This window comes from Sorex araneus, chromosome 8, assembly GCF_027595985.1.
Source record: "Sorex araneus isolate mSorAra2 chromosome 8, mSorAra2.pri, whole genome shotgun sequence".
In the NCBI taxonomy this organism is placed as follows: Eukaryota; Metazoa; Chordata; class Mammalia; order Eulipotyphla; family Soricidae; genus Sorex; species Sorex araneus.
In genome coordinates, this window is record NC_073309.1 from 33,551,559 (window position 1) to 33,578,034 (window position 26,476).

At 39.0% G+C, this 26,476-nt stretch overlaps 1 protein-coding gene across 1 annotated transcript in view; it reads left to right on the forward strand.

Annotated features, from left to right (window-relative positions):
• The first annotated feature begins 648 nt into the window (after positions 1–648).
• The window catches only part of SHCBP1 (SHC binding and spindle associated 1), a 59,298-nt gene continuing 33,470 nt past the window's right edge, over positions 649–26,476 (forward strand). Inside the window, exons 1-8 of the mRNA XM_004600976.2 lie at positions 649–712; positions 3,812–3,979; positions 4,380–4,495; positions 6,293–6,501; positions 15,644–15,736; positions 20,430–20,663; positions 20,755–20,923; positions 21,529–21,649. Of these exons, the coding sequence (XP_004601033.1) occupies positions 649–712; positions 3,812–3,979; positions 4,380–4,495; positions 6,293–6,501; positions 15,644–15,736; positions 20,430–20,663; positions 20,755–20,923; positions 21,529–21,649 (1,174 nt within the window). The remainder of the gene's footprint in view (positions 713–3,811; positions 3,980–4,379; positions 4,496–6,292; positions 6,502–15,643; positions 15,737–20,429; positions 20,664–20,754; positions 20,924–21,528; positions 21,650–26,476) is intronic.

Consider the following 26,476-nt stretch of genomic DNA (forward strand, 5'->3'; position numbering starts at 1 on the left):
TTTAGTTGTGGCAGTATATTCACATCTCTTCATTTCTGGTATGTGAAAGAATGGCTTGCGGAAGGTAACAGACACCATTAGTAATGGCAGAAGTTTACATAGTATGTTTTGTTTTTCGGACTTTGGGCCACATCTGGCTGTGCTCAGGGCTTACTCCTAACTCGGTGCTCAGGGATCCGTCCTGGGTGCGTGAAAGGCAGGCACCCTACCAGTTGTACCATAGCTCCGTTTTCTACATACCATGTTTGTTCCCAGTGCCTTTTCCTCTACCTCCCATTTCTTTTTGTAAAAAAATAGTTTAATTCACTTAATGAGTTTTTAATTTTTGTTTAATGACTGCTGCTACACCAAGGCATACCCTATTCCAAGGCGTGGCTTATGAGCTTCTCCGAAGAGAGCAGCAGTCCGCCGGCCGATAGAGGGCGCCGAGGCGCTGTCCCTAGCGTTGGTGGAGATGGAAGGCGGGGCTCGTGAGAAAAAAAAAAAGAGAGAGACACGTCAGAAACCTGCTTTTAATTGGGCAAGAGCTTCGGCCCGCCATCCAATCAGAAGCGGCTGCGTCATCACTTTCCGGAGCTAGGAAGTCACCCGCGGAAATTTGAAATGTCTTACGGGTTGCCGGCGGGTGCGGGGCTGGGCGTGAAGGCGATGGCAGAGGAATCTGAGCACGCAGACTTGGAGGCCGACGAGGGGCTGGCGACCCTCGAGAAAGGTGAGTGTCAGCCGGGCCGGAGAAGGCGCAGCCCCCTCGTGACGCCGGTTTCCGGGGTCCGCCTTCCGGGGCAGGCGTGGATCGCCGGTCTCCGCTCCAGCTGCCCGGGCGGCGCCGCTGCCTGCGCGAGGCCTGGAACGCCCGAGCTGGCGGGGCTGTCCGAGTTCCCGGGGCAGCTGCTCCAGCTCTCAGCCCGGCCTGGCGCAGCGGGACCGGGACCGGGCCGGGACTTCTCAGCCCGCCTGCATGCCGGCAGGGCACTGCGGGTGTGTGCGCGTTCCTTTGTGGAGAGCGGGCGCAACTTTTCCATCGGCACTCTCTTTTCGGGAAACAGATGCAACTGGAACCCGTGCTCTAGAAATTTGGTCTAGAAACTCGAATCCTAGGTCTAGACTCTCAAAGAATCTGTCAAAGAACGCGAACACACACACACACACACACACACACACACGCACGCACACATAAAACCAAAGAAGCTAAGCAAGCCAGTTTAGAAGCACACACACACACAAACACACACACACACACAGAAGCTAGGCAAGCCAGTTTAGATACACACACACACACACACACACACACACAGAAACTAGGCAAGCCAGTTTAGATACACACACAGAGAAACTAGGCAAGCCAGTTTAGATACACACACACACAGATACACACAGATACACACACACACATACACACACACACACACACACACACACGAAGCTAGGCGAGCCAGTTTAGAACTGCCTGAAAGCAAGGCCCGGGTTTCCTAAACTTCAGTTTTCATGATGACTTTGTTTTGGTGATATTTTAAGGTGATTCAGGATTTTTCTGTTGTGTAGTAGACAGAGTGCTGATGTTCGCTGTGACTTAGTGGCACGACCAAGCCGTCGTGTGAACCGGGAAACGTCTTTTGGCTTCTGTTTTCTCATCTGGAAAACAAACAGCCACTAGCCCAGTGGAGTGGTGAAAAATGAAGTGGAATGTGTGAGAAGTAACTCTCAAGTGACTGTTAAGGATTGTGCGCTAAAATGTAAGGGTATTCCCCTTCCGCCCTTAAAAAATGTTTTTAAAGGGGTCAGGGAGATAAGACAGCTGGTAAGCCTTGCGTGGGACCAACCTGGGTTCACTTCCCTGCACCCTGCGTGGTCCCAAGCACTGCCAGGAGTGATTCCTGAGCAATGAGCCAGTAGTAAATCCTGAGCACCTTCCGGTGTGGCCCTAACCAAACCAAAAAGCTGCCATAAGATACACATAACATAATTTACCTTCAGCCGTTGTAAAACGCACAGTTCAGAGGTATTGCACAACCAATGCTTTGTTGTATAGCCATCATCCCGTAATTCTCTTCATCTTGTAAAAGGGAAACTATTGACTAAATAAAACAAAACCTATTGAACAATAATTTGAGTAACTAAACTTAATTCCACCACTGAGCTGTTTGTAAACTGACAAATGTCTTTTGGCTTCTGTTTTCTCATCTGGAAAACAACCACTAGCCCTATGAAGTGGTGTAAATGAATAACGAATAGCGTTCAAAACTTTCATCAATAGCAATAAATAGACAAAACCAATTGAACTATAACTCCAAAATCTCACTGGCACCCTCCATTCTGCCTTCTGCTTTTGTGATTTAGTCAAAATTTAGTGAAATCATTTGTGACTTCTTTGTGACTGGCTTATTTTACTAAACACAGAATATTCAAGGTTCAGCCATGTTGCAGCATAATGCAGAATTTTCCTCCTTTTTAAAATCAAATAATACTTTATTATATGTATTTATCTTGTTTTGCATGTCTGTACATCTGCTTGTGGACACTTGAGTTACGTCAGATTTTAGCTATTGTGAATGATGCTACATTGAACATGGGTATGCAAATATCGTTTGGAGATTCAGCTTTCAGTTCATTTGAGTTTATATCTAGAAATAGAATTGTTAGGTTACATGGTAGTTCTATCTGTAAGTTTTTGATAGTATTGCTACCTTTTTCCCTTGATAGCTCTTGCTGATTTTCTTTTGATAGATTAAATATAAAATTATTAATATCATAAAAATAAAACTGCATATACAAATGTTGTTTAAAAACACATATATGCTGTGCCCTTAATTAAAGTAGGCATGTTATTTTCATTTTTCCTTTTTAGGCAAGGAAACTGAGGCATAGATTGTCACACTAAGTAAGATCTCAGGTTTGTGAGTAGCAGGCATTTGAGTACATTTGGGCCATTTGTGGAGTCAATTAATCCTGGTGGCATGGACAGGGCAAAAAAGTCTAAGGAAGAAGAAAATATCATGGGGCTGAGATTGAGATTGGGGAAAGGCTGCTATTGGTAATCATCTCTGAAACCCACTTTAGAAATAGTTTGCTAGTGCATTGTCCCCAACATTGTTTATTTAGTAGTCCTTTTTGTTTATTAAAAACATACTTGTAGACTCAGATTTGCCTTTGGCCAAATCACATTTTATGAGATCTAATTACATGTAGCCCTAACCTAATGTGATTAGCATTTCCTAATCTTTTCCTTAGCTACAGTCATTGAAATTAGTGAGGAGGAACCTAGTAGCTTTAATGAATATAGCCTTATGCATTATTAAGAATCTCTCAACCCTGTTGGAATGAGAACCTTTGGCAGACTGATAATTGTAGAAATAAAGGAGACTTCAACTCTTCTGAGGAAGAATATGAAATTAGCTCCTTATTTTAGTACAGGCTTATAGAATTGTTTTGGAAAAGAAAATTACTATGGTATTTAACCATGATAAGTTTGCTATTTAGCTATAGTTAAAAATTAGAGCTGTATCATTTGAAGAAGATTTTCTTGGGTGATTACCCCTGGATTAGGAAAAAGGTATTTTCTCCCTGAAAAACATCACAGAACAACAATCTAACAACCTGGTGAAAGATTTTTAAGTTCTTATTAAAATCTTACTAAATTTTGAGATATTTTGAAAGTTAGAAAACTGGTTTCTGCTGACAATGAGAAATGTAAATAAAGTATCATACCCAAACTCTTGTTTATGTTCGGAGTTTTAAGGCAAAAATATCAAAATAGAAGGACTCTATAAGCATTGGATAGTTGAGCTGTTTATCTTACTATTTGTTCTTTTAGATTTGTCCCAAGATGAAGATTCATGCAGTGATTGTAGCAAGCACGATCAGCCAGGAACTAGTTTACAAAGTTTTGTGCTAGAAGGAAAAACCCTTTTCCCGGAAATGTTTCAAACAAATCATCTTTTATTTTATGAACGATTCAGAGCCTATCAAGATTACATTTTAGGTGAGTTGGTTTTTTTTTTTTTTTGCTTTTTTTACATTTTTGCTTCTTTCATAGTTTCAGTTTTACAGTAGCACTGTAGCACTGTCATCCCGTTGTTCATCCTAGTTGCTCTAGTGGGCACCAGTAACGTCTCCATTGTAAGACTTGTTACACTTTTTGGCATATTGAATATGCCATGGGTAGCTTCCCAGGCTCTGCCATACCGACAGGATACTCTCGGTAGCTTGCTGGGCTCTCTGAGAGGCGTGGAGGAATCGAACCCGGGTTAGCCCATCAGTTTTACAGTAGCTTATCTATTTCAGTTCCTCATATTGAGAGCTGTTGGTTCTGAGAAAGTACACTCTGTAACTTTGTTCTGCTTTATGGGCCTCAATTCTTACTGTGTTTTATTTGTTTGTAGCTGATTGCAAGGCCTCTGAGGTAAGAGAATTCACAGCTGAGTTCTTGGAGAAGGTCCTTGAACCATCTGGATGGCGGGCAGTCTGGCACACTAATGTGTTCGAGGTGCTGGTTGAGGTAAATTTAATTCTGTTGTTAAGACATTTGTTTCTAACTAAAAGTACTTTCCTTCAGGCAGTAATAACCAAAGTGCTTATTTTTAATTAAAGTTTATGAGCTGATTGAAAATACCATGCTTTTCACATCTAATTGCCACAGTGTATGAAGTGTGCTGCTGCAAATTTTAAAGGCCACTGAGAACGAGTTCCCAGGGAATTGATGTGGTTAAAGTGTAAGTCTTTTTTTGACAAGGAAGAATGGATTTATAAACCTAAGAAGTAGAGGAGGTATTTAAGATCATTTAAAAATAGAGACCTAATTATGAAGTCAACCGGAGTTTCAATTAATTTTTTTTTACCTTCTTAGTTGTAGCCCATTAAGTAGCTCAGACCAAGTAGCATTTTAAAACAAGCCTTTTTTTTTCTTTTTGCCTAACAAATTTGTAGGTATGTGGTTAATCTCTTGATAATGTGTCTCATTGCAGAAAGTAAAAACAATCTTATTTTTCAACTGACTAGGCCTTTTCCATTAGATTTGCACTCTAATTACAGCTGTGAATTTTTCTCAGCACTTGTTAACCAGACCACAAAAAAATACCCAGTTAAACTATAATATTAAACCAGGGAGTGTAAATGAATACAAGTTGTAACTGCATCTCCTTTAGATAATGACATCACATACTGCAGTGATTATGAGGCAGTGGTTTGCAGCTGTTCTTTGTGTTTTTCAATTTCAGATTATGTTAATATTTTTGTACAGATAACAAATTGGGCTTGATAGCCCCCCACATCAATTCTGTAAAAGCAGCTATAGGCATTATTTTATTTTTGTTCATTTGTCTGTTTATTTTTGGTCTTCCCAAGCAGTGCTCAGGCAACTCCCTAGTTGCCTAGTGATGTCTGGGGGTGAGGCGGGTAGGGGCTTAACATGCAGAAGATGAAGCTAGGGGGTTGCATATAAAGCATGTGTGCCTAATTTCTGCCATGTCCCTGGTCTATAATCATTAAGAGAGCATTAAGAGAGAACTGTGTCATCAGTCTGCTCTGAAATATTGTTTCTACCAAAGACACGACAGCAGTTAGCTTTATGCTTCTCATTGTGTTGGAGAACACTTAGACACCTCCTTCTCATGCCTTTCAAATCCTGGTCTTCCCTTCTCTCATTTTTTGCTGCTCCTTGCACCCATAGTGTATTTCCTTCCTTTTATTCCAACAGCAAATGTTGCCTTTCTGCTAAGCTTGTCTGCGGTTGCTGAAGTCTGTCTCTGGCACCGAGCCTTTTGCATTTTTCTGCTTTTCAGAGGACTGCTTCCTTTGTTCCTTTTCATTGTTCCCAGAAGCACTGCCTCTAACCATCGCAGCGAAACTAGACTTCATCCCTACTAGTTGCCATCTTGTGTGTTTGTTTCCTTGACATTCTTTTTTATTACGGATTTTAAAAAACCCCTCTGCTCTAATTTCATGCTTTTAAAAACATCCATGCACTGCACTGTAGCACTATTGTCCCATTGTTCATCAATTTGCTTGAGCGGGCACCAGTAACGTCTCTATTGTGAGACTTTTGTTACTGTTTTTGGCATACTGAATATGCCACGGGTAGCTTGCCAGGCTCTGCCATGCAGGCAGGATATTCTCGGTAGCTTGCCGGGCTCTCTGAGAGGGACGGAGGAGGAGTCAAACCTGGGTTGGCCACGTGCAAGGCAAACACCCTACCCACTATGCTATCGCTCCAGTTCATTAGGCTATAATGTTCTATATGTGTTTTAATTTAAAATATCTTTAATCACCATGTTAAATTCCTTCTTTTAAACTTCAGGTCATAGATGTGGACTTCGCAGCCTTGAAGGCAGTGGTGAGGCTAGCCGACCCTTACCTCTGCGAATCTCAAGTGAGCACATTTACCGTGGAGTGTATGAAAGAGCTCCTCCAGCTGAAGGAACATCAGTTACCTCTGCAGGAGCTGTGGGTGGTATTTGATGATTCTGGAGTATTTGACCAGACAGCACTTGCTATCGAGCATGTCAGGTAGGATGAAAACTCGGTGAAAATAATCACGTGGCCAGAAACTTTGAATAAAGTGCAGCAATTCCAATCTGTTATTAGACCCAGATTTAAAATTCATACTTGGGAGGGAGGAATGGAGAGATAACTCGAAGGGCTAGAGGGCATGCTCTGCACCATGGGTCGCTGGGTTTGATTCCCTTTACTCTGTGATTTCCCTGAGAAACCAGGACTGACCCCTGAGCACTGAGCTGAAAGTAGCCCCTCAGCACTGCCAGGTATGGCCCCTCCCCCACCCCGCCAACCAAAGTAAATAAATAAATAAATAAATAAATAAATAAAACTCAGACTTGTTCATTGCAATATTTAAAAAATATTCAAAGACAAGAAACTCTTTAAACGACAAACATTCACACAATTGGTTAGGTTTTAGGGCTATGCTTGGCTTACTGCTGGCTCTGTGCTCAGGAATCACTCCCGATGGGGTTCAGGGGACCATACGCAGTGCCAGGGATTGAACTGATGTTCGTCACTTGCAAGGTCTGTGTCCTATGTGCTGTACTCTCTTTGCCCTACTCTGTGGTCCCACAGCTATTTTCTTTTTCCTTTTTGGTGATGGGCTTGGTGTGGCTAACACTGTTCCCCTAAAACTTAAAAAACATTTACTATCTTATTAAAGTTACTTAAAATTAATCATCATCATCATCATCATCATCATCATCATCATCATCATCATCATCATCATCCCGTTGGTCGTGGAATTTCTCGAATGGTCCCAGTAACTTAAAATTAAAGTTACTTTAATTTTAAAAATGTGTCTTTTTTAGGGGCTGGAACAATAGCACAGTGGGTAGGGTATTTGCCTTGCATGCGGCCTACCCGGGTTCAATTCTTCCATCCCTCTCGGAGAGCCTGGCAAGCTACCGAGAGTATCCTGCCCGAATGGCAGAGCCTGGCAAGCTATCGTGGCATATTGGATATGCCAAAAACAGTAACAACAAATCTTACAATGGAGACGTTACTGGTGCCTGCTTGAGCAAATTGATGAACAACAGGACAACAGTGCTACGACAGGGCAGTGCAGTCCTATTTTAAAATATTTGAAAAATCCTACATAATTATACTTTTATTTGGTATTATGTTAGGTATTATTAGGTATTCATCTTTTCTTTTTTTCCCGCAAAATTTTATTTTATTAAAGCTCCGTGAATTACCAAGTTATTCATAGTTGGAATTTTGACATACAATATGTCAATATGAAATCTTGCGATTTCAGTATTGTTGACTCTGTGGTTCAGATGCCTCACCACCACCAAGGTACCTGAATCCTCCTGAACCCTGCCCCGGTGTTTCTCATCTATCTCTTCTCTCCCTGCCCCCATTTCATTCTCCTCCCTATATTCTGGGGCCAAGGGTGATCTAGGTAGTTATCTCCCTTTAAACCATGTACAATGGAATACTATGCAGCTGTAAGGAATGATGAAATTAGGCATTAACCATTTCTTTTGGTATTCTATATACTTTGCTAGATACAAAGTGTATTCTATATACTTTGCCCTTTGATAGAATTTTTTTCCATTCAAACAGTACATAAGGCTGATTTAAGCATGTTTATTTTTGTTTATATTTTAAAAATACACCTACCTGTTTTTATATTTTTTGAGTTTTAAAATTCTTTCTATATTTTAGGTAATGATCATTTATCATATATGTCTTTTACAAATATTTTCTCTAAGTCTGTGATTGCTCTAATAATTTTCTTTTTCTTTTTTTATTTAAAAAATTTTTTATTTATTTATTTATTTTTCTTTTTGAGTCACAGCTGGCAATGCACAGGGGTTACTCCTGGCTCATGCACTCAGGAATTACCCCTGGCGGTGCTCAGGGGACCATATGGGATGCTGGGAATTGAACCTGGGTTGGCCACGTGCAAGGCAAATGCCCTACCCGCTGTGCTATTGCTCCAGCCCCTCTTTTTTTTATTTTAACCATTTTTATTGAGGTTCGGGTTTTTCAACATTGTTAGTCGATTTTTCATGAATACATCATTCCAACACCATTCTCACTACCAGAGGACTTACTTCCCTCCATCAGTGTCCCAAGGATCTTGCCCACTTATCCCATCCCCACTTAAGCTCAGTTCTATAGACAAAATCTCCAATTCTGATGACTTTGTCCGTTTTTTCCCTTCCGATGTATACCTCGACCAAATAATGGCCAGTTTCTGTTCCGGGAAGACTATCCTCTTCCATCTACCATGCAGCTTCAGGAGGGGATGAACATCCTTATTCACTTTTATCACTTCCACATCCTTTATCTCTGTATTTGGAATAGATCTCTCTCTTTCTATCTCTATGTTTTATTGTGGAGGTGGACAGAGTTAATCGGGAATTCCAGACAGAGTTTATCTGTGAACAGAGTTAATTGGGAATTCCACAAAATTATAAATCTATGATATAATAAATAAAAAATATTTTTCAAAAATTCTTTTTGTTCCAGGTATATAAATGGAAGGATTAATATTATGAATAATTTAGTGTTAATGCACTTTAAGATTTATGAGATAGATAAATCCTACAAAGAAAATTTAGTAAGAGTGAATAGAATGAAGAAAAATTTAAGGGGAATATCTGAATAGGTCTATAGAAATATAAAAGTTTGCTTTATTCTAAGAAATGGAATATTGGTTTTATGTTAGAAAATGTATTATAGATACTGCTTAAGTACCTGCATTAATAAGTAAAGGATTATAATAAAATTCTCTATGGATATAAAAGGGAACCTAATCAGATATATAACATTTGATAAAAACATTCATTTCCTATTGCGAATGTATAAAATAGTGAAGTAGAGTAGGAGTAAACAAACCTTTCTTAATCTAGTAGAGAACAGTCAGTCATAAGCGCCATAATTGAATGCCAAGCAGGGTCGAATGCTGAGGAGTTTGTGTTGCCTTTTAAAGAAGCTTCTTTAATGCTTTTTCACAAGCTGGGTTTCAAGGCTGTGAATTCCTTAAGCTGTTGCCTCTCCCTGAGCCTCTGTATTGTTCCTTTAAAACTGAATGATATCTAGCTGAATATTCCTAGGGACCTATTCATTTCATCGAGTTTCTGTACTGTATTTCTATGGATGTGGCCCTACTGGTCTCCATCACAGTTGTGGTGGACCAGATGGTTCCTGGCATTGCGGGGCTTGAGGGCAGTTCCAAATCCTCTGGCCTTAGCACCGAAACATCCAGAATTACCCCCAGACTCCTTTGCCACTGCATGGGAGTACCCGCCCCTCCCCCCAAAAAGTATAATGTGTTCTTCCTTCACAACCTTTGCTCAGTATTCCCAAATGTTAACATGATGTAAACATATTTAGAAAGTTTTTGAAAGTTCCAACTTCAGATTGTGTACTTGAATATCAGAGGAAGGAGGCAAAGAGGAAAGAAGACTTATACATTTGATTTTTCCAAGGGTCTATCTGATTAAAGAAGGCCATTTCCAAGATGCTTAGGGAATGTGTACATATCCTTCAGCCACTTTTGACTTTGTTGATTTCCACTTGTACAAATGTGCCTCTTGTCCTAGATGAGAAGGAAGACCTTCTGTATAAAGCCTTCTTCTAGATTAATAGGTATATATATTTTAAAAAGCTTTTGGATAGATTTTTTTGATAGAATTCCTGATACAGACATTCTGGATCTTTTGTGTTTTTATTTATTCATTTGTTTTTTTTGCTTTTTGGGTCACATCCAGCTGTACTCAGGGGTTACTCCTGGCTCTGTGCTCAGGAATTACTCCTGGCAGTGCTTGGGGGGACCATATGGAATGCCAGGGATTGAACCCAGGTTGGCCGGGTGCAAGACAAATGCCTTACCCACTGTGCTATCACTCTGGCCCCCACTAAACATTTTTAAATGCTGTTTAAGAATGCTGTTTGAGAAACTGGAAGACTGGGTGATACAATGAGCATGCCATTAATATTGTTTGCTGTTTGTAGTTTTAAAAGTACTTGCTAGTTTTGAGCTTGCTTTTGCTAAGCTTAATTTGAATACAAAGAAGCAAAGTGTCCAGGGTCCCGCTGCTGATGTCCCCAGGAAAAATTTAATTTTATGCAAGAATTTTACTCTGTATTCAATATTAGGTCAAGCAATATAAATCTAAATAATTGGCTTCTTCCCAGTATGGAAACAATTCTCTGTTCTTCTCTCATTAAAAAAAAAACCACAATAGAGGGACTGGAGTGATGGTACAATGGGTAGGGTGCTTGCTTTGCACCGGGCCAACCTAGGTTCAATCCCCGGTACTACATATGATCCCTGGAGTACTGCCAGAAGTGATTCCTGAGCATAGAGCAAGGAGTAAGCCCTCAGCACCACAGAGTGTGACCTAACCCCTAATCCCCAAGCACTCCAAAATAAACAATAATGACAGCCCCCCTCCAAACAATAATGAAACCCCAATACATTCATTTAAGTTGGCAAAGGGATGACTGATAAGTTCAGGCAATTCGGAAACAGGGAGCTGATCTCATTTAGTATAAAAGTTAGAAAGATGAGTCTCTGAAACTAATAATGGTTTTATTTAAATAAGAACCTAAACTAAATTTATTTTGAGGGTTCAAGTTCTGGTCAGTATCTGGAAAATGTCAAATTATAAGGATTTTGTTTGATTATTTTGTAAGTACTTGAATGCTGAATTCTTCCTGAGTGAGGTGTGAGGTTTGACTGGTTCATGAACCAAATAGCCACTGAGGAGCTCTTGGTCCAAAGATGGAAGATGAATCTCGATGAAATAATTCCACAAAAATCTATGGATGATTGGAAAATGCAGTGTTAGCTGTAAACAAAGTAGCCTAAGACTAGCTTCTTTCGCTGTGTCCTGTGATTATTTCCCGAGGAATGGTTTTGCTGTGCTTGACTCTGAAGGCTTAGCTAGACGAAGGGGCTTGTGGTGGGAGTTGGAGAGGAGCAACTTGAGGAGTCTGGAGGGTTGGGGCGCAGAAAGGCCAGTGTCAATATGGGACAGACCTTGGAAACTAACTTAGAGAAGTACCAGGATAAAAGTTAGTTATATCAGAAGATATGGGGTTTTGTCAGCCTTTTTTTTTTCCCCCACTTAATTTTTTTTTTTATATTGAGGCATTGTGGTTTAAGAGTAATATTGAGTCATTATTGTATAGAGTACTATGCCAATCCTTCCTCAAATGTTTAAAAGTCCCTCCACCATTTTCCCATGATCTTTTCTCTCTCCTTCTCCACTGCCTTTTCTTTGTTGTCTTTAAGACTAGCCTGTATAACCATGGAAGAGTTTCCGTTCAGATATCGCCAACTTTTTGTTTAAAACATTTTATTCTGGCTGCTTTGTGAAAATGAGTTTATTGAGATGGAACTGCCAGACCGATTAAGAGGCAAGAGAGTGGGACTGGAAAGATAGTACAGGAGTTAAGGCAGTTGCTTTGAAGGCAGCTGATTGATTTAATCCCCAGTGTTGCATTTGGTTCACTGAGCACCAAGCCAGAAATAATCCCTGTGCACTGCCAAGTGTGACCCTCCCTCTCTAACTCCCAATAAAGACAGAAAGTGGACTAAAGTTGAGGCTAAGAAGAGGACAGATTTGAAGCTTGTTAAGAAAGTGGGATGGTTAAGACTTACGGATATACGTGGATGAAGAGGTGTGGGTAGGTGTGGGAGAAGTAGGATTGGCTCTCAGCTTTCTATCACCAGGGAATAAGCAATGGTTTATTGTGATGATGTGAATGCCCAGTGTGGAACTTGTGAGCATCATATTTGAGCAGGGTCATGAAGCCTGAGTCTTAGCTTACCAACCACAGAAGGCGAAAGGCTCTTCCAGTAATCCAATTTGTTTGTCACATGGAGGTTTGAAAGAGCTTGTGAAGTTGGGAGCTTGCTTGCAGAGGCTCTGAGTATCTGTGGGAATAGAGTTCAGGTAAACGTACTTTATCCTGGGACAGCCAGTGGAGCAGTGGAGTGTTTTAGTTTTATTTTTTGTTTTTTTGTTTTGGCCATACACACAGTGCTCAGGAGACCCTGTTGTTCTGTTGATGGACCCTAGGCTTCCTGCATGCAACCATGTGTTCAGTTTGTTGAGATTTCTCCCAGTCCCCAACTGGGCCTTTGAAGTTACTCTCATTGTGTAGAGGCATACTTAGGGTTTAAAAAAAATTTTTTTTTAAGTTTTTTAAAAGAGGAACTCTAGAAGAAACTGGCAGTCTAATTTACCAGAATTAAGAGATGGTTTCATTTCCCTGCTTCTTCCTTTTTATAGCAGAGCTTCTTGACAGAGTTACATATTTAGTTACAGTCTGTACTTAACTGTCATTCCAGTAGTGCTCCTACACCTACACCACGACTGAAATTGTGCTGCGTTCTCCATGTTCTGTGTACAGTTGTCACTTCTCTGATCTCATCTTGCTTTGCCTGTTGGCCACATTTTACTTATTTGATACTTTTTTTATCTTTTTAATATATTCTTGGTGTAATATACTTAATATACCCTTCATATACTCCCTGAGACATCCACCATTCTGACAGTGCATGATTTTATTGGCCATCTTGGCAGGCTCTTTTTTTACTGGGGGCGGGGGGTCCATAACAGTGGTACTCAGGGCTTTTTCCTGGTTCTGTGCTCAAGAGATCATATGCACTACTGGCGATGGAACTGGGGTCAGCCATGCATGTAGGGCAAGTACCTGTCCCCGAGTCTCTTATCTTGGCTAGCTCTTCCTCTACACGTGCCTGTAGCCAATCACAATTCAGTCCTTGACACTACACGTACCCCCAAGTATCACAGGGTGCAGCCCTGGAGACCCTTGAAACCTCTCCATGTATGACTTTGGAGCCCACCTAACATCAGAATGTTGAATTATCTGCAGTTAGCTTCTAGGTTGTTTTCTCCCTTTCTAATTCACATTGGAAGTACATTGGAATCATGAAGGAATTTTCTTCATAGGAATATTCCAACTAATACATGAAGAAGGGATGATGGAATATTTATATTTTCAGCTAGTAATATATGAAATAAAGATTCTAGTTAGTGATCATCACTGACTGCTTTGCAACATTAGGTAAAAAAACAGATGGGAAACTATTGTAGGTGTATCAGGTTGATAACATCTAAACCCATTGATCGATATATATATATATTTTTTTGGTCTGGAGGAGGGGCCAAGGGATGCAGTGCCACTCAAATTCTGTGGTTCCAGGGATTACCAGGATCATGTTTGGTGGTGTTCAAGGCCGTCAGGGCTGCATTCTATGATGCTTGGGAGATCATGTGGTGCCAGGGATTAAAAAAGGATTAACTGCATGCAGGGTATATACCTTAAGCTCCATACTACAGTTCTGGTCCCCCATTGAAATCACTCTTGATTATCAAATAAAATGACCAGGTATTATGTGCTTTTAGATGGCTATACACTGTATATCCTTTGATGTATTCTTACCAAAATAAGAAAAAACCCTTTCCTTATCCTGATCAAGTTTCCCGGTCCTTATCAGTTTGTAATGAAGGAAGGAGAAACTAACAAAGATTCCTATGGAGATGAAGTCAAAATTCAAAGGGGTAAAGCTGTTAAATTGCAAGGATTAAAAAGTAGGAAGGGTAATTTATAATGAAAGTGATTTAACTAAACATAGATTTCACTAACTAAATTTAACTAAATCCAAACTGACCTTAGTTTGGATCCTGATTTAAACAACCCAATAATTGTAAAACAACAATAACAACAACAGAAGAGGCAATTGGATAATTGGATATGAAAGAATGAAAACATTTTTGTAAAAAAACTAAAGCACCGAGGGGTGTGAGGGGTGTGAGGGGTGTGAGGGGTGTGAGGGGTGTGAGGGGCGTGTACCGAGGGGCGTGTGCAGGGGCGTGTGCACTCGTGGGCTCTCCGGCTGTGTCTCACCGCCCGCATTCGGTGCCCTGGAACTGCTGTGTGTGCTGTCGGTCAAGGGCAAGCGACAGAAGGAAGAAGGCCAAACTGGTTGCTCGATCAGTTTATTTCGTTCTCTCTCTCTGCTTCTTCTGAGTCTGGGACTCTCTCTGGATCTTCTTCTATCTCTCCTGTCTTCTTCTGTCTCTCCCTCTGTGCCCCACAGTCTCAGTTTATATAGCAAATTACATAGGGCAGTAGCACAAAGGTGGGTTTAACATCAACAAAGAAGGGTAAGACCATTTCTTGAGGAGATTAACAAAATCTCATCTAAGGAGATCCGCTCAAGGGCGTGATTCCAAACAAGGGTGTGTCAGGGTGTGAGCTAGTAATCTGCTTAAATAGTTACAGTAAATCTACTTCTATTATTTCTAATATTTCTAGCAATTTCATTCTGTATGAGCACAGTAAGAGATATAAAGTTAGGTTCTTCCTGAGGACATCTCACTATATAGTCCTCGCGCCAGGTTAATCTTCCTAACCCCAGCAGGGTCCTAGTCTTTTGGATCATGACAGCACTTGTCTATGATCAAGCTCTTATAGTTAAGAATTAGGCACTTTGGCCAGACCCATCTCGATGCCAGGGTAGCACATAACTCACCACTTGCCCTGGATCTGTCCTGTCCCTCGTGGGACCCTGCTTTTGGGGTGCTAGGAACTGAGGGCAACTGAGGCTTAAGTGGAGAAAGCAGATGCCTGGGAATGAATAATATTTGAAGCCAATTAAGTCCCAAGTTACAAAAGTATAATATTGTCTTCTTGTGTCCATACAGAAAGGCTCTAAGGTAAACTAAGTTCCCTGTGGCAAGGCTAAAAGGACAAAACCCATGTTATCCTACACATATCCTACACAGTTTTGTCATAAGGATTTTTTTAGGGTGGGGGCAGAGAGATGGCACAGCAGGTACGTTTATCTTGCAGGCAGCCAACCTGGGTTCTTTTTTAAAAAAATTTATTAGGAAGAAAGATTAGGTCACAGTAGTGGTACTCAGGGCTAATTTTTTAAATTTGTTTTTTGGCTACGCCCAGTGGAACTCATTTCATGAGAAACCTTTTGCTAATTCAAAGAAAATGTGACTTACAACTATGAAAATCAGCAGACATGCACTGTTCTTTACTATTGTTGATAGACTTGTTTTGATTTATGTATAGCTCCCCAAATCCTAACAAAATCCTAACATTTTGAGACTGTGAATTTGAATGATACTGATTTTCATTTCAGGTTTTTCTACCAAAACATTTGGAGGAGTTGGGATGAAGAAGAAGAGGATGAGTACGATTATTTTGTCAGATGTGTTGAACCTCGATTGAGATTGTATGTATTTATAAATACTCTTGCACATATAGAAAAAAACAGCTGTCCTTGGCTTAATCTGTGTGGTATTTATCTCCAGGGGCCCTACATATATGAGCAGACTCACACAAACTGTATAATCTGGATCAGAGAGATAGTACAGGGATTCAGGCGCTTGCCTTGTGTGCATCTGACCCCAGTTTGATTCCTGGCACTGTGTATAGTCCTCCTAAGCACTGCTAGGGTGTGACCACAAAATCCAAACAGACAAGAATGAAAAGCAAATAGTATAATCCATTGACAACTTTCTAAATGAAACTCATACAAGTGCAAAGAAACCTATTAGAGTTTATAAGTAGAGTCTAAAACTCCTGAGTCTAAAAGTAGAGAGTTCAAGATGACCTGAGTTAATAACTCAGTTTTGTAAATCTGAATTAGCTCAGTTGAGCTAGTGTGTTAAATTCCTTTGTTAAATTCAAAGATGGTTGTTTAAAAATGTGAAATTATTTGAATTATAGATGATGACCCCTTTTTTTTTCTTTTTTCAAAGTAGGGTTTTTTTTTTTTCTTTTTGGGTCACACCTGGCAATGCACAGGGGTTACTCCTGGCTCTGCACTCAGGAATCACCCCTGGCAGTGCTCAGAGGACCATGTGGGATGCTGGGAATCGAACCTGGGTCGGCCGCGTGCAAGGCAAATGCCCTATCCACTGTACTATTGCTCCAGCCCCTCAAAGTAGGGTTTTACTAAGAGTTCTAATTTTACGAAATAGGTTAACTTATCAGATTTGCTTCAGGATGTTATATTGAACTCTTGTTCTTAAATCTTATTTCACAAATAGATGAGGGTATTGAATAGTTAATATTAATATTGAATAAAATTTTCCAAAATTCTTAAACATACTCTTAATAATATGTCATATTTTTGTAGGGAAAAATTATTTCATACAAAAGTACCCCAAATAAACAAACCATGCAGCCGAAGTAGTTGTTCTGCATTGACTATTAAATGTAGACTTTTAACTTTCCACTAGGTGGTGGCCTAAGATTAGCTAATTTTTTTCTTGCATTCCTGAGTGATAATAGGCAGTGCTGAGAGGATAAAATTAGAGCTTAAACTACCCCTCCAAAAATTATTAGAAGCCTGGGTTTTTCCTGTGTGTGGCGATGATTTGATTACATAAAGCAGTAACCCTTTTTAATTCTGTGAAGCCTAGTTTGACTTAGAAGCTTTTACCTGGTTTAAATAACAAGTGAAAAATATGTGAAATATCTGATAAATGGTTCTACCTTGTTTAGAACTATAAATGACTGAGTTCTTCATAAACTGGCTGTGATTTCTACTTAGACTTTCTGGTTTATTCACTGTACAGTTTATATTTTCCCATAGTATATTGAATAAAATGCCAAAATTTCAGTAAGCTTGCACATCTTTGGAATACTTGCTCTTAAAAAGCTACGATTCATTTTGATTGAGGTGAATGAGTAGTAGGTGACTATTGTGTGTCAGAAAAATTTCGTCTTTATTTGGAAAAAGATTGCATTCTGATTTGGCAGTGTTACATGTGTGAACAAGAAATGACTTACATACATACTTTGTACATCACTGGCAGACGGAAACGTATAAGGCAGGATTGTCTTCCATTATGAGCAGAAGCTATGGCACTTGATGGAGAATCTGGAGTATTATCCAATGTAGGTTAGACTTTACAAAGAGTCCTAGGCTAAGATAAGAGTATAGCTATCAAAAGGCTATTTTTATTTTTATTTTATTTTTAAATTAAAATAATTAAAAAATTAAAGTTGTTCAATTTTGATTTAGATACTATGTATTTAGTATTAATAATAGAGCTGCAGACATACAGTGTATCACCACACCCACCACCAGAGAGTCAATCCCTCTGCCATGTCTCAAGGTCCCTTGACATCCAACCATTCATGTCATTCCCTTGGTAAACTCAGTTCTGGAGTGCTCCTCTTAGGGGCTTTTGCCATTGACCACTTTTTTTTTTTTTCAGGAGTGGGGACATTGGGGCTACACCTAGTGGTGCTCAGGGCTTACTTAATCTTAGCTCTGTGCTCAGGGATCACTTTTGGTAGGCTCAGGGAACCATATATGATGCTGGTATCGAACCCAGTTCTACTGCATGCAAGGCAAATTCCCTGTACTCTATATTATTGCTCTGGCACCCATTGACAATTTCTTACTTCCTTGCTTGGTTTCTTTATATTCCACATATTAGAGAGATCATTTTGAAAATTGTCAGTATTCTGTAGATTAACTTTACTTAGTATGATACCCCCTAGTTCCATCCAAGAAGCTCCTAATTGCATAATTTTGTCTTTGCTTATGACTGAGTAGTATTCCATTGTGTATCTAACCACAGTTAATTTATCCACTCATCTATTCTTGGACACTTCAGTTTAACAGGTAATTTTAAAGGTAATCATGGCATATTTTCCTGCTTTTGTATCATGTGTAAATACTTTTCTTGATCTAATTCAAAGCACTTTGCTTCAAAACTTATGCCTCTAAAATAGTTTATACATTTATTCACAGACTTCAAGTATCACTATAATAGGAGAGAGACATTGATTGGCATAAATATTGAAAAGGCTAAGACTTATTTTAAATTTTGAATCTTAGTCATTATAATGGGCTGGGGCAATAGCACAGCGGGTAAGGTGGTTTGCCTTGCACACGGCCAACCCGGGTTCGATTCCTCTGTCTCTCTCGGAGAGCCCGGCAAGCTGCCGAGAGTATTTTGCCTGCACGGCAGAGCCTGGCAAGCTACTCATGGCATATTTGATATACCAAAAAACAGTAACAAGAAGTCTCACAATGGAGACATTACTGCTGCCCGCTCGAGCAAATCGATGAGCAACGGGATAACAGTGATACAGTCATTATAATATATCTGATCTAAAAGACATTGATTTTGCCCCCAAATTCTTACTTACACAGTTATCATTAAATGAGTATGGATTAACCATTGTAGACAGAATCCTTACTTTTCAAACATCATCTAATTCATTTACTTGAAATGCAAGAAGCAAAGATATTTAAATGTATAAACATTTAAAAATTATATATTTGGTGATCACCATGATTTGTTATAAATTGTTTAAAATGTGATTCTGTCCTTCCTCCCTCTGCCATCTTATTTAGAGCATGACAGAGTTTTTTAAAAAAAATACACCCCCCCAAAAAAAATAAAAAATTAAGGCAATAGTTCTGAACCTTAACTAATTAGAAACCTCCTAGAGACCAACTAATTGGTCTGAGTAGTGTGACCTGTTCATATGTATGTTTAAATGCTTTCCAGTGGTTCTACTATGCCGTCAAAGTTGAGGTATCTCTGGCCCAAGGCATGGCTCGCCAATATGTTTTTAATTGAGAAATAAAGCAATTATTTTAAAACTATAGGTAATGACAAAAATATTGGACTTTATTTTTAAAATCTATTAATTTCATGTTCATGAATTAGCTTGATTGTGTATTCATAATTTTTTTTTCACATCTAGAAATTGCATCAAGTTGCTTTTCCATTTTTGTTTGTTATATTTAAGATTATATATATATATATATACACATTTTGACATACACAGTTATCACTTGTGTTACTTTTGTATCACTTGTCATCCCGTTGCTCACTGATTTGCTTGAGCGGGTGCCAGTAATGTCTCCATTTGTCATTGTCACATGCCAGTGTAGCCCAATGGCATGTGCTTGCTCCAGGAACACGAAGAGCATTCAACCGCTCGTTCAGGGTCCTGACTGAGAAGTCTGAGTCTGACCATCTCGTAGGTGGGCGACCAGGCGGTCTTTTGATCCCGTGGAATCCAGTTGGTAACAGCTCTAGTCCAGTGGTCATCCCTAAATTAAACACAATTTTTTCCTTCCAGAATCTCAAAGGCTTATGCTTTTTACATACTCTAATAATCTTCCTTAGGTAGTATTCAGCATGATATTATGCCATGATATTTGAAATGTGAGGAAGTCCTGGGCTGTAGCGATAGCACAGTGGTAGGGCGTTTGCCTTGCACATGGCCAACCCAGGTTCAATTCCTCCATTTCTCTCAGAGAGCCCGGCAAACTACCGAGAGTATCCCGCCCGAATGCCAGAGCCTGGCAAGCTACCCGTGGCGTATTCGATATGCTAAAAACAGTAACAACAGATCTTACAATGGAGACGTTACTGTGCCCGTTCAAGCAAATCAATGAGCAACGGGATGACATTGACAGTGAGGAAATACTAGAATATTTAAATCATTTCTAATTTTCAATTCTACAAATATGGTATTTTATACATTCTAATGAAACTATTTGGGATGCTTCCTTCTCCACCCCTAATGTCTAGGGCTCTCTGCCACCCACTCTATAAATTGATAGAAGAAACAATTCCTTTTTGAATAACGATTATAAAAGGTGCAGCATTAATGTTCAGAGTTTCTAAAGCACAAATAATTGGATTTTAAAAAATGGTGCAATTCTTCAAAAGAAGAAAAGGAGTGACCTTAGTGAAGTGGTGGTGCTTAAAACTTTGAATAACTTCCACTTACGATGAAGTGCTATTCAAAAAACCTTAACATTTTTCTGGTTATTTAACATAAAACATTTTGCTTATTGGCCCTTCGAGGACCAAATGGCCTGCCTTAATGGTAGAAAATGTGCTTGAAAAGCAATTGGTTTCAATTTGCTTTTTACCTTTTAGGCATTATGACATTCTTGAAGACCGAGTTCCTTCAGGACTTATTGTTGACTACCGTAATCTCTTGTCGCAATGTGAAGAGAGTTACAGAAGATTTTTAAATCTGAGAAGCAGCTTGTCAAACTGTGACTCTGATTCTGAGCAGGAAAACATCTCTATGGTAGAAGGTTTAAAATTGTATTCAGAGATTGAACAGTTGAAACAGAAGCTAAAACTCATTGAGAATCCTTTGTTGAGGTATGTTGGCGTTGCCCGTGTAATTCCCTCCTCGCCTTGTTTCCTTACCAGGTACCTTACTGAGAACTAACTAGTCTCTGGTTTATTTAAGGTACGTGTTTGGTTACCAGAAGAATTCTAACATCCAAGCAAAGGGAGTTCGTCCAAGTGGTCAGAAGGTCACCCACGTGGTCTCGTCTGTCATGATGACTGGTCTGCTGCATTCCCTGGTTAGGGACAGACTTTGTCAGGAGCCCTGTGAGGAAGAAATAGAAATTCAGGTAAATGGAGAGTTTCTTATTCCCGATGGCTTTTTCTTTCCACTTCTGATTCATTCCAGGTTTTTATGAATTCTATCAAGTTTTCAGGAGCTTCCCAGAGTTGGTTTTCTGTGAAATGGGAAGTACTTAGGATATTGCCTTTCATCAGCACTAATCACTTAGCAAGCAGGCTTGGACTTTGTATAATAGCAAAGGAGATATTTAAAAGTATAGGTATCAGAGATACTGTGGGTTTGGTTCTAGGCCACGGCAATAATATCATGGTAATAGGAACCACAAAATCTTTGGTTTTCTGGTGCATAGGAGAGTTATGTTTAGATTATACTGTAATCTATTAAAGTATGCAATGGCATTGTCTAGAAAAGCGTAAACACCTTAATTTTTAAAAACTATTGGTAAAAAAATGTAGTCATCATCTTCACTTTAGCAAGTCATAATTGTTTTGCTTATAAAAAGCATTAACTGTGAAATGCAATAAAACAAAGCATAATAACATGAATTATGCATGTCTTCTCTCTTCGAAGTAAGATACATTCACACTCAGAGTAATTAATACTCAGATTGCTTTCGAAGGCTTGTATTTTCAATATATTGTTGTTTCCTAGTTCCATAGTGATCCTCTGTCTGCCATAAATGCTTGTTATGAAGGCGATACTGTTATCGTTTGTTCTGGTCATTATGTGGTACATGGCTCATTCTCCATTGCTGACTCCATTGAGTTGGAAGGTGAGTATGAAAGATCAAACAACCAAACTCTCAGGTATGAATTGCTTAAAAAATAGTAAATCCTGGAACTTGAATCTCCAAAAATGTGATTCCACCATTTGATTTCAAGTGATTTTCCTTGAAATAAAAAGGTTGCACTATTGACCAGTGTTTGAGCAATTTAAGATATGGTGTTTTTTGGTATGATATGTGTTGGGAAGACAAGCACATAACAAAATGGCTCATAACAAAATGGATCATCAGGAAGTAGCATACTTTCCATATTATAGATTGTTATGAGTAGGAAATCTTCATTTCTGAAATAAAACTATGTTCCTAGCAATATTTTTTCAAGGTTTTGAATTTAATTTGATGCTTACTCTTGGCTCCTGTGTTGCAAATATTTATGTGCATGTTTTTTGTTTTAATTTTAACTTTTTGTGAGAGGTAAAGTACATTTATCATTAAATCAGACCAAAACAACTTTATTTTGATTATGAGTTTTCTGTATGTCACAAAATGTACATTTTGTGTCTTGACCAAAGTATTGCCTCTGAAGATATTAATGTTGAAAGATCCTATTAAAAATAACTTTTTCGCAGTTATGATCTTATAATATATCTAGGATGCTTCCTAAATTTAGGTTACTTCCTAGTCATTCATCTCAGTCCTGTATATTTTCATAATGTGTCAAATTTAGATGCACCTGTTCAACTATCTACCAAAAGAGCTTCAAGTTAGTAATAAAGCTTGTAATGCAAAAAACCATATATCATTTTAGGAGTTGTGCAGCTGTTCACAAATTGCTTAAGCTGTGTTCTTTATCTTTATCTTGTCAAAGCTTCTTAATGGAAGCAAGGCTGGGAGTTTAATTTCCTGCTGTTCACTACCACATCACCTCATCCCCCTTTTTGTTTTATGTGTGTAATTTTTGTTCTTTCTCCTCTCTAACATTTGATATATAATAGATGTATGTATATAAATAAAACATCTGCAGGATAAAATCACTATAATAAAAACTTTTTGGTGTAGTGAAAATAGCATTGATATTATAGCTTGTGTTGTAGATAAGAATTGTTCCTAGATTGGTGAGGAAATTATAATGTAATTGCCAGAGTGTCATAAATAACCAGATAAAGTTTTGATAGTTACCTATAAAAATAACGATAAATTTGCTTACAGAGAAAATTTCTAAGACTTGAGGAATCAGATATTTCTAGTTAACACTAGAAAATGTGTTTTTTTTTAAATTAATTTTAAAAAATTGAATCACAGAGATATACACTTACAAAGCCGTTCATGACTGGGTTTCAGTTATACAATGTTCTAACACCCCTCCCTTCACCAGTGTACATTTCCCACCACCAATATCCCCAGTTTTACACCTGTTCCACCCCCTCCCTGCCACTTGCCTCTATGAGAGGTACTCTCTCTCTCTGCCTTATGGTTTGCAATCTCTCTCTCTCTCTCTCTCTCTCTCTTTCTCTCTCTCTCTGCCTTATGGTTTGCAATACAGATACTGAAAGGTTATCATGTATATCCCTTTACCTACTTTTAACTGAGTGTTAAAATAATTCTGTCCAAAATAATCATTTTCAACTATTATTGTCATACTGGTTCCTTCTCTATCCTAATTGCCCTCTGCATCCCCCCAGACCCCCTTACCTGCTCACGCACGCACGCACACACACTTTTTTGGCAAGCTTCCAACCATTGACTAGTCCTCCTGGCCTTAGATATTAGTCTCATACATTTTTTTTATCCCAGAAATTTTTGTAAGATTAATTTTATCTGATAGTGATCTATAGCTACTGCTAATAAGAACAGTGTGTGTTATTGTACCTACCATATACAGGATATTCACACTATATGCTGTAGGGTATTTCTGGAATAGAATATCTGTTCACTTTAGGTGATGAGTTTATCTTTAAAACTGCTCAGAATATGTAACCTATTTATATAATAATTTTCCCTTTAATATAGAAGTTCTGTATATTTTCTGTTATTTTGATGATAAATTGTTTATTGTAGAAAATGTACAAAGTACAGCAGACATATAAAAAGAATCAGAAAAAGAGCTAACTGTAATTCCATCATGCAGCTTCTACCCCTGGCTGCATTCCCTTGTTAGAGTCCTTTTGCATTCTTTATTGTCCCTAAAATCTTGTCTGTACTTCTCAAATATATGTAAATTTGGTAGCTTTGCCTATTTAATGCAAATTTTGTTTTCCTCATTTTAACACAATTAGATATATATATTTTTTTGCTTTTTGGGTCATACCCAGTGATGCACAGGGGTTACTTCTGGCTCTGCACTCAGGAATTACTCCTGGCAGTGCTCAGGGGGCCGTAATGGATGCTGGGAATGAAACCTGGGTCGGCCTCGTGCAAGGCAAACGCACTACCCGCTGTGCTATCACTCCAGCCCCCACAATTAGAATTCTTACATGTTTGTTCATGTGGTTTTCCTTTTTGTTGAAAATCAGGTAAGTTCTCTAGTTTTCTTATACATCAAATTTAGTAAGTCCATTGAGAAGTCTGACGTCTGTTATTAGTTTAATTAAGATTTGTAGAGTTCCATTTATTTTTTAATTGGCTAACAATATAGATCTTTAAACTTAAAAAAAATAAGTAAACCATTTTTGATCACTGTCAGATTTTGTTTAGGAGAGTACTAAAATTAGATAGTCTTAATGCTTGGGCAGTTTCCAACCTAAATTTCTTTTCCTTTGTTATTGTTGCTGTTGTAATAACCAGATGTCACACACACCTGGCTCTGGTGCTTGCACATTTAAGTTGTGGTCCTTGATGGGGGAGTTGTACACCTGGTAATAATGCTTGTAAATACTGCTGCATGCTACCTGGGTTCACGCCCTGTAGTTGTGGTACCCCCTACCCCCCCAGATCTGGCTGGTATGTGCTGGAGATCACACGCTGAGCAGCGGTGCCAGGAGTTCCAAACAGCAGAGCCGCGGGTCCTGCACTTGGCAGTGGCACCAAGCATGGAACTCACAACTTTCGGCTGATAAGGCAGGAGCTTTAAGCCACTGAGCCGTCCCCTGGACGGCCTCCACCCCACAACCCAATTTATATTAGAATAATAGAATCTTAGGGAAAATTTTCAGTGTTACATGCTTTCAAGCCTTTCAACTCAGCTGTAAGATTGTTTTCTTTTGTTTTTTCGCACCTTTCTCGCGGTCCTTAGGGCTTCCTCCTGGTTCTGTACTCAGGGCACCATATGCGGTGCAGAGGATTGGACCAGGATTTGTCTTAAGATAAGTGCCATACCCCCCTCTACTGTTTTTGGAAGCCTGAAACTTTTTTCTTTTCTTTTCTGTTTTTACTTTTTTTTCCTTTTCTTTTTTCTTTTCTGTTTTTAGTTTCTTTTTTCTTTTTTTCTTTTTGGGTCACACCTGGCGATGCACAGGGGTTACTCCTGGCTTATGCACTCAGGACTCATTCCTGGTAGTGCTCAGGGGACCATATGGGATGTTGGGAATTGAACCCGGGTCAGTGGCGTGTAAAGCAAATGCCCTACCCAATGTGCTATTGCTCCAGCCCCAGGTTTGTTTTTTCTTTTCTTTTCTTTTTTTTCCCCTTTCCTTTTCTTTTCCTTCTCTCTCCTCCTCTCTCTTTTTCTTCTCCATTTTTGAGGTACCATGATTTGTGATTTATGGTACTATAATTATACTTTTCATGCATATAGTGCTCCAAAATCACCTGCCATCAGAGTATCCACTTCCCTTCACCAATATCTCTAGGGCCCCTTCCCTCTCCACCCTCTCTTCCCTAGAGTCAGATCAGTTCTATAGAGAAAATTTCCAGTTCTAATACCTTTTTGTTGTTCCCTTACTATGTTTCTTTATATCCCACATATGAGAGACATCTCTTTGTTCTTCAGTTGTGGAGGTGGCGATACCTACACACATATTGATGAATAAAGCTAAACTACATCTCCGCAAAATTGTAAATTGATAAGTTGATAAAGAAAAAAATTAATAGAAATAATTCTATGCTAATGCATTTTAAAATTAGCAAGAAAAAGATAAATCCTACAAGTATACAATTTAGACTGAGGAGAGGAGAATTAAGAAAAATTTAAGAGAAAATATGAATAGATCTGTAAAATTATAAGTGTATCTTAACTTAAAAAGGAGATATTGGCTTTATGCTAAAATATATTATAGATAGTGCTTAAATATCTGCATTAATAAGTAATAAGCTTGTAATAAAAATCTCTAGAGATGTAACAAAATCGCTTGAACAAATATAGCACACTCAATATAAATGAAATGTTAATTCATTATTGAAGAAAAGAATAAAGTTCTTAGCAAGTTAGGAATAAACAGACCTTTCTTAGTCTGGTAGAGGGTACCCATAGTGCCATGAGGAAATGCCAATACTCAATGATGAAATGCTGAGAAGTTTGTCGTTTTTTAAAGATGCTCCTTTGATGCATGTTTGCATACCTTGTTTCAAGGCTATGAATTTCCTAAGCTGTTGTCTCCAGGAAGGTTTGCCTAAAGCTCTAAATTTCCTAAGCTCTTGCCTCCTTCCTTCAAACCTGAGTGATAATTTAGATTTAAACTTATTTAGAAAGATGTGAGCGGAGAGAGTGGGAGAAGTACATGTTTGAGAGTGAACACAGACTTCTCCAGAGTGGGAAAAGGGCAAGCAAAGAAACAGAGATGAACAAGCAAGCTGTGTGTCCGAGGGAGAATACTGGCTTGAAGAGCGGAGCCTTCTTTTCTTGAGTCTTTTTCTTTGTTTGGGGGTGGGGATGGGGGACACACTTAGCCGTACTCAGGGGTTACTCCTGACTCTGTGCTCAAGAATTACTCCTGTTGG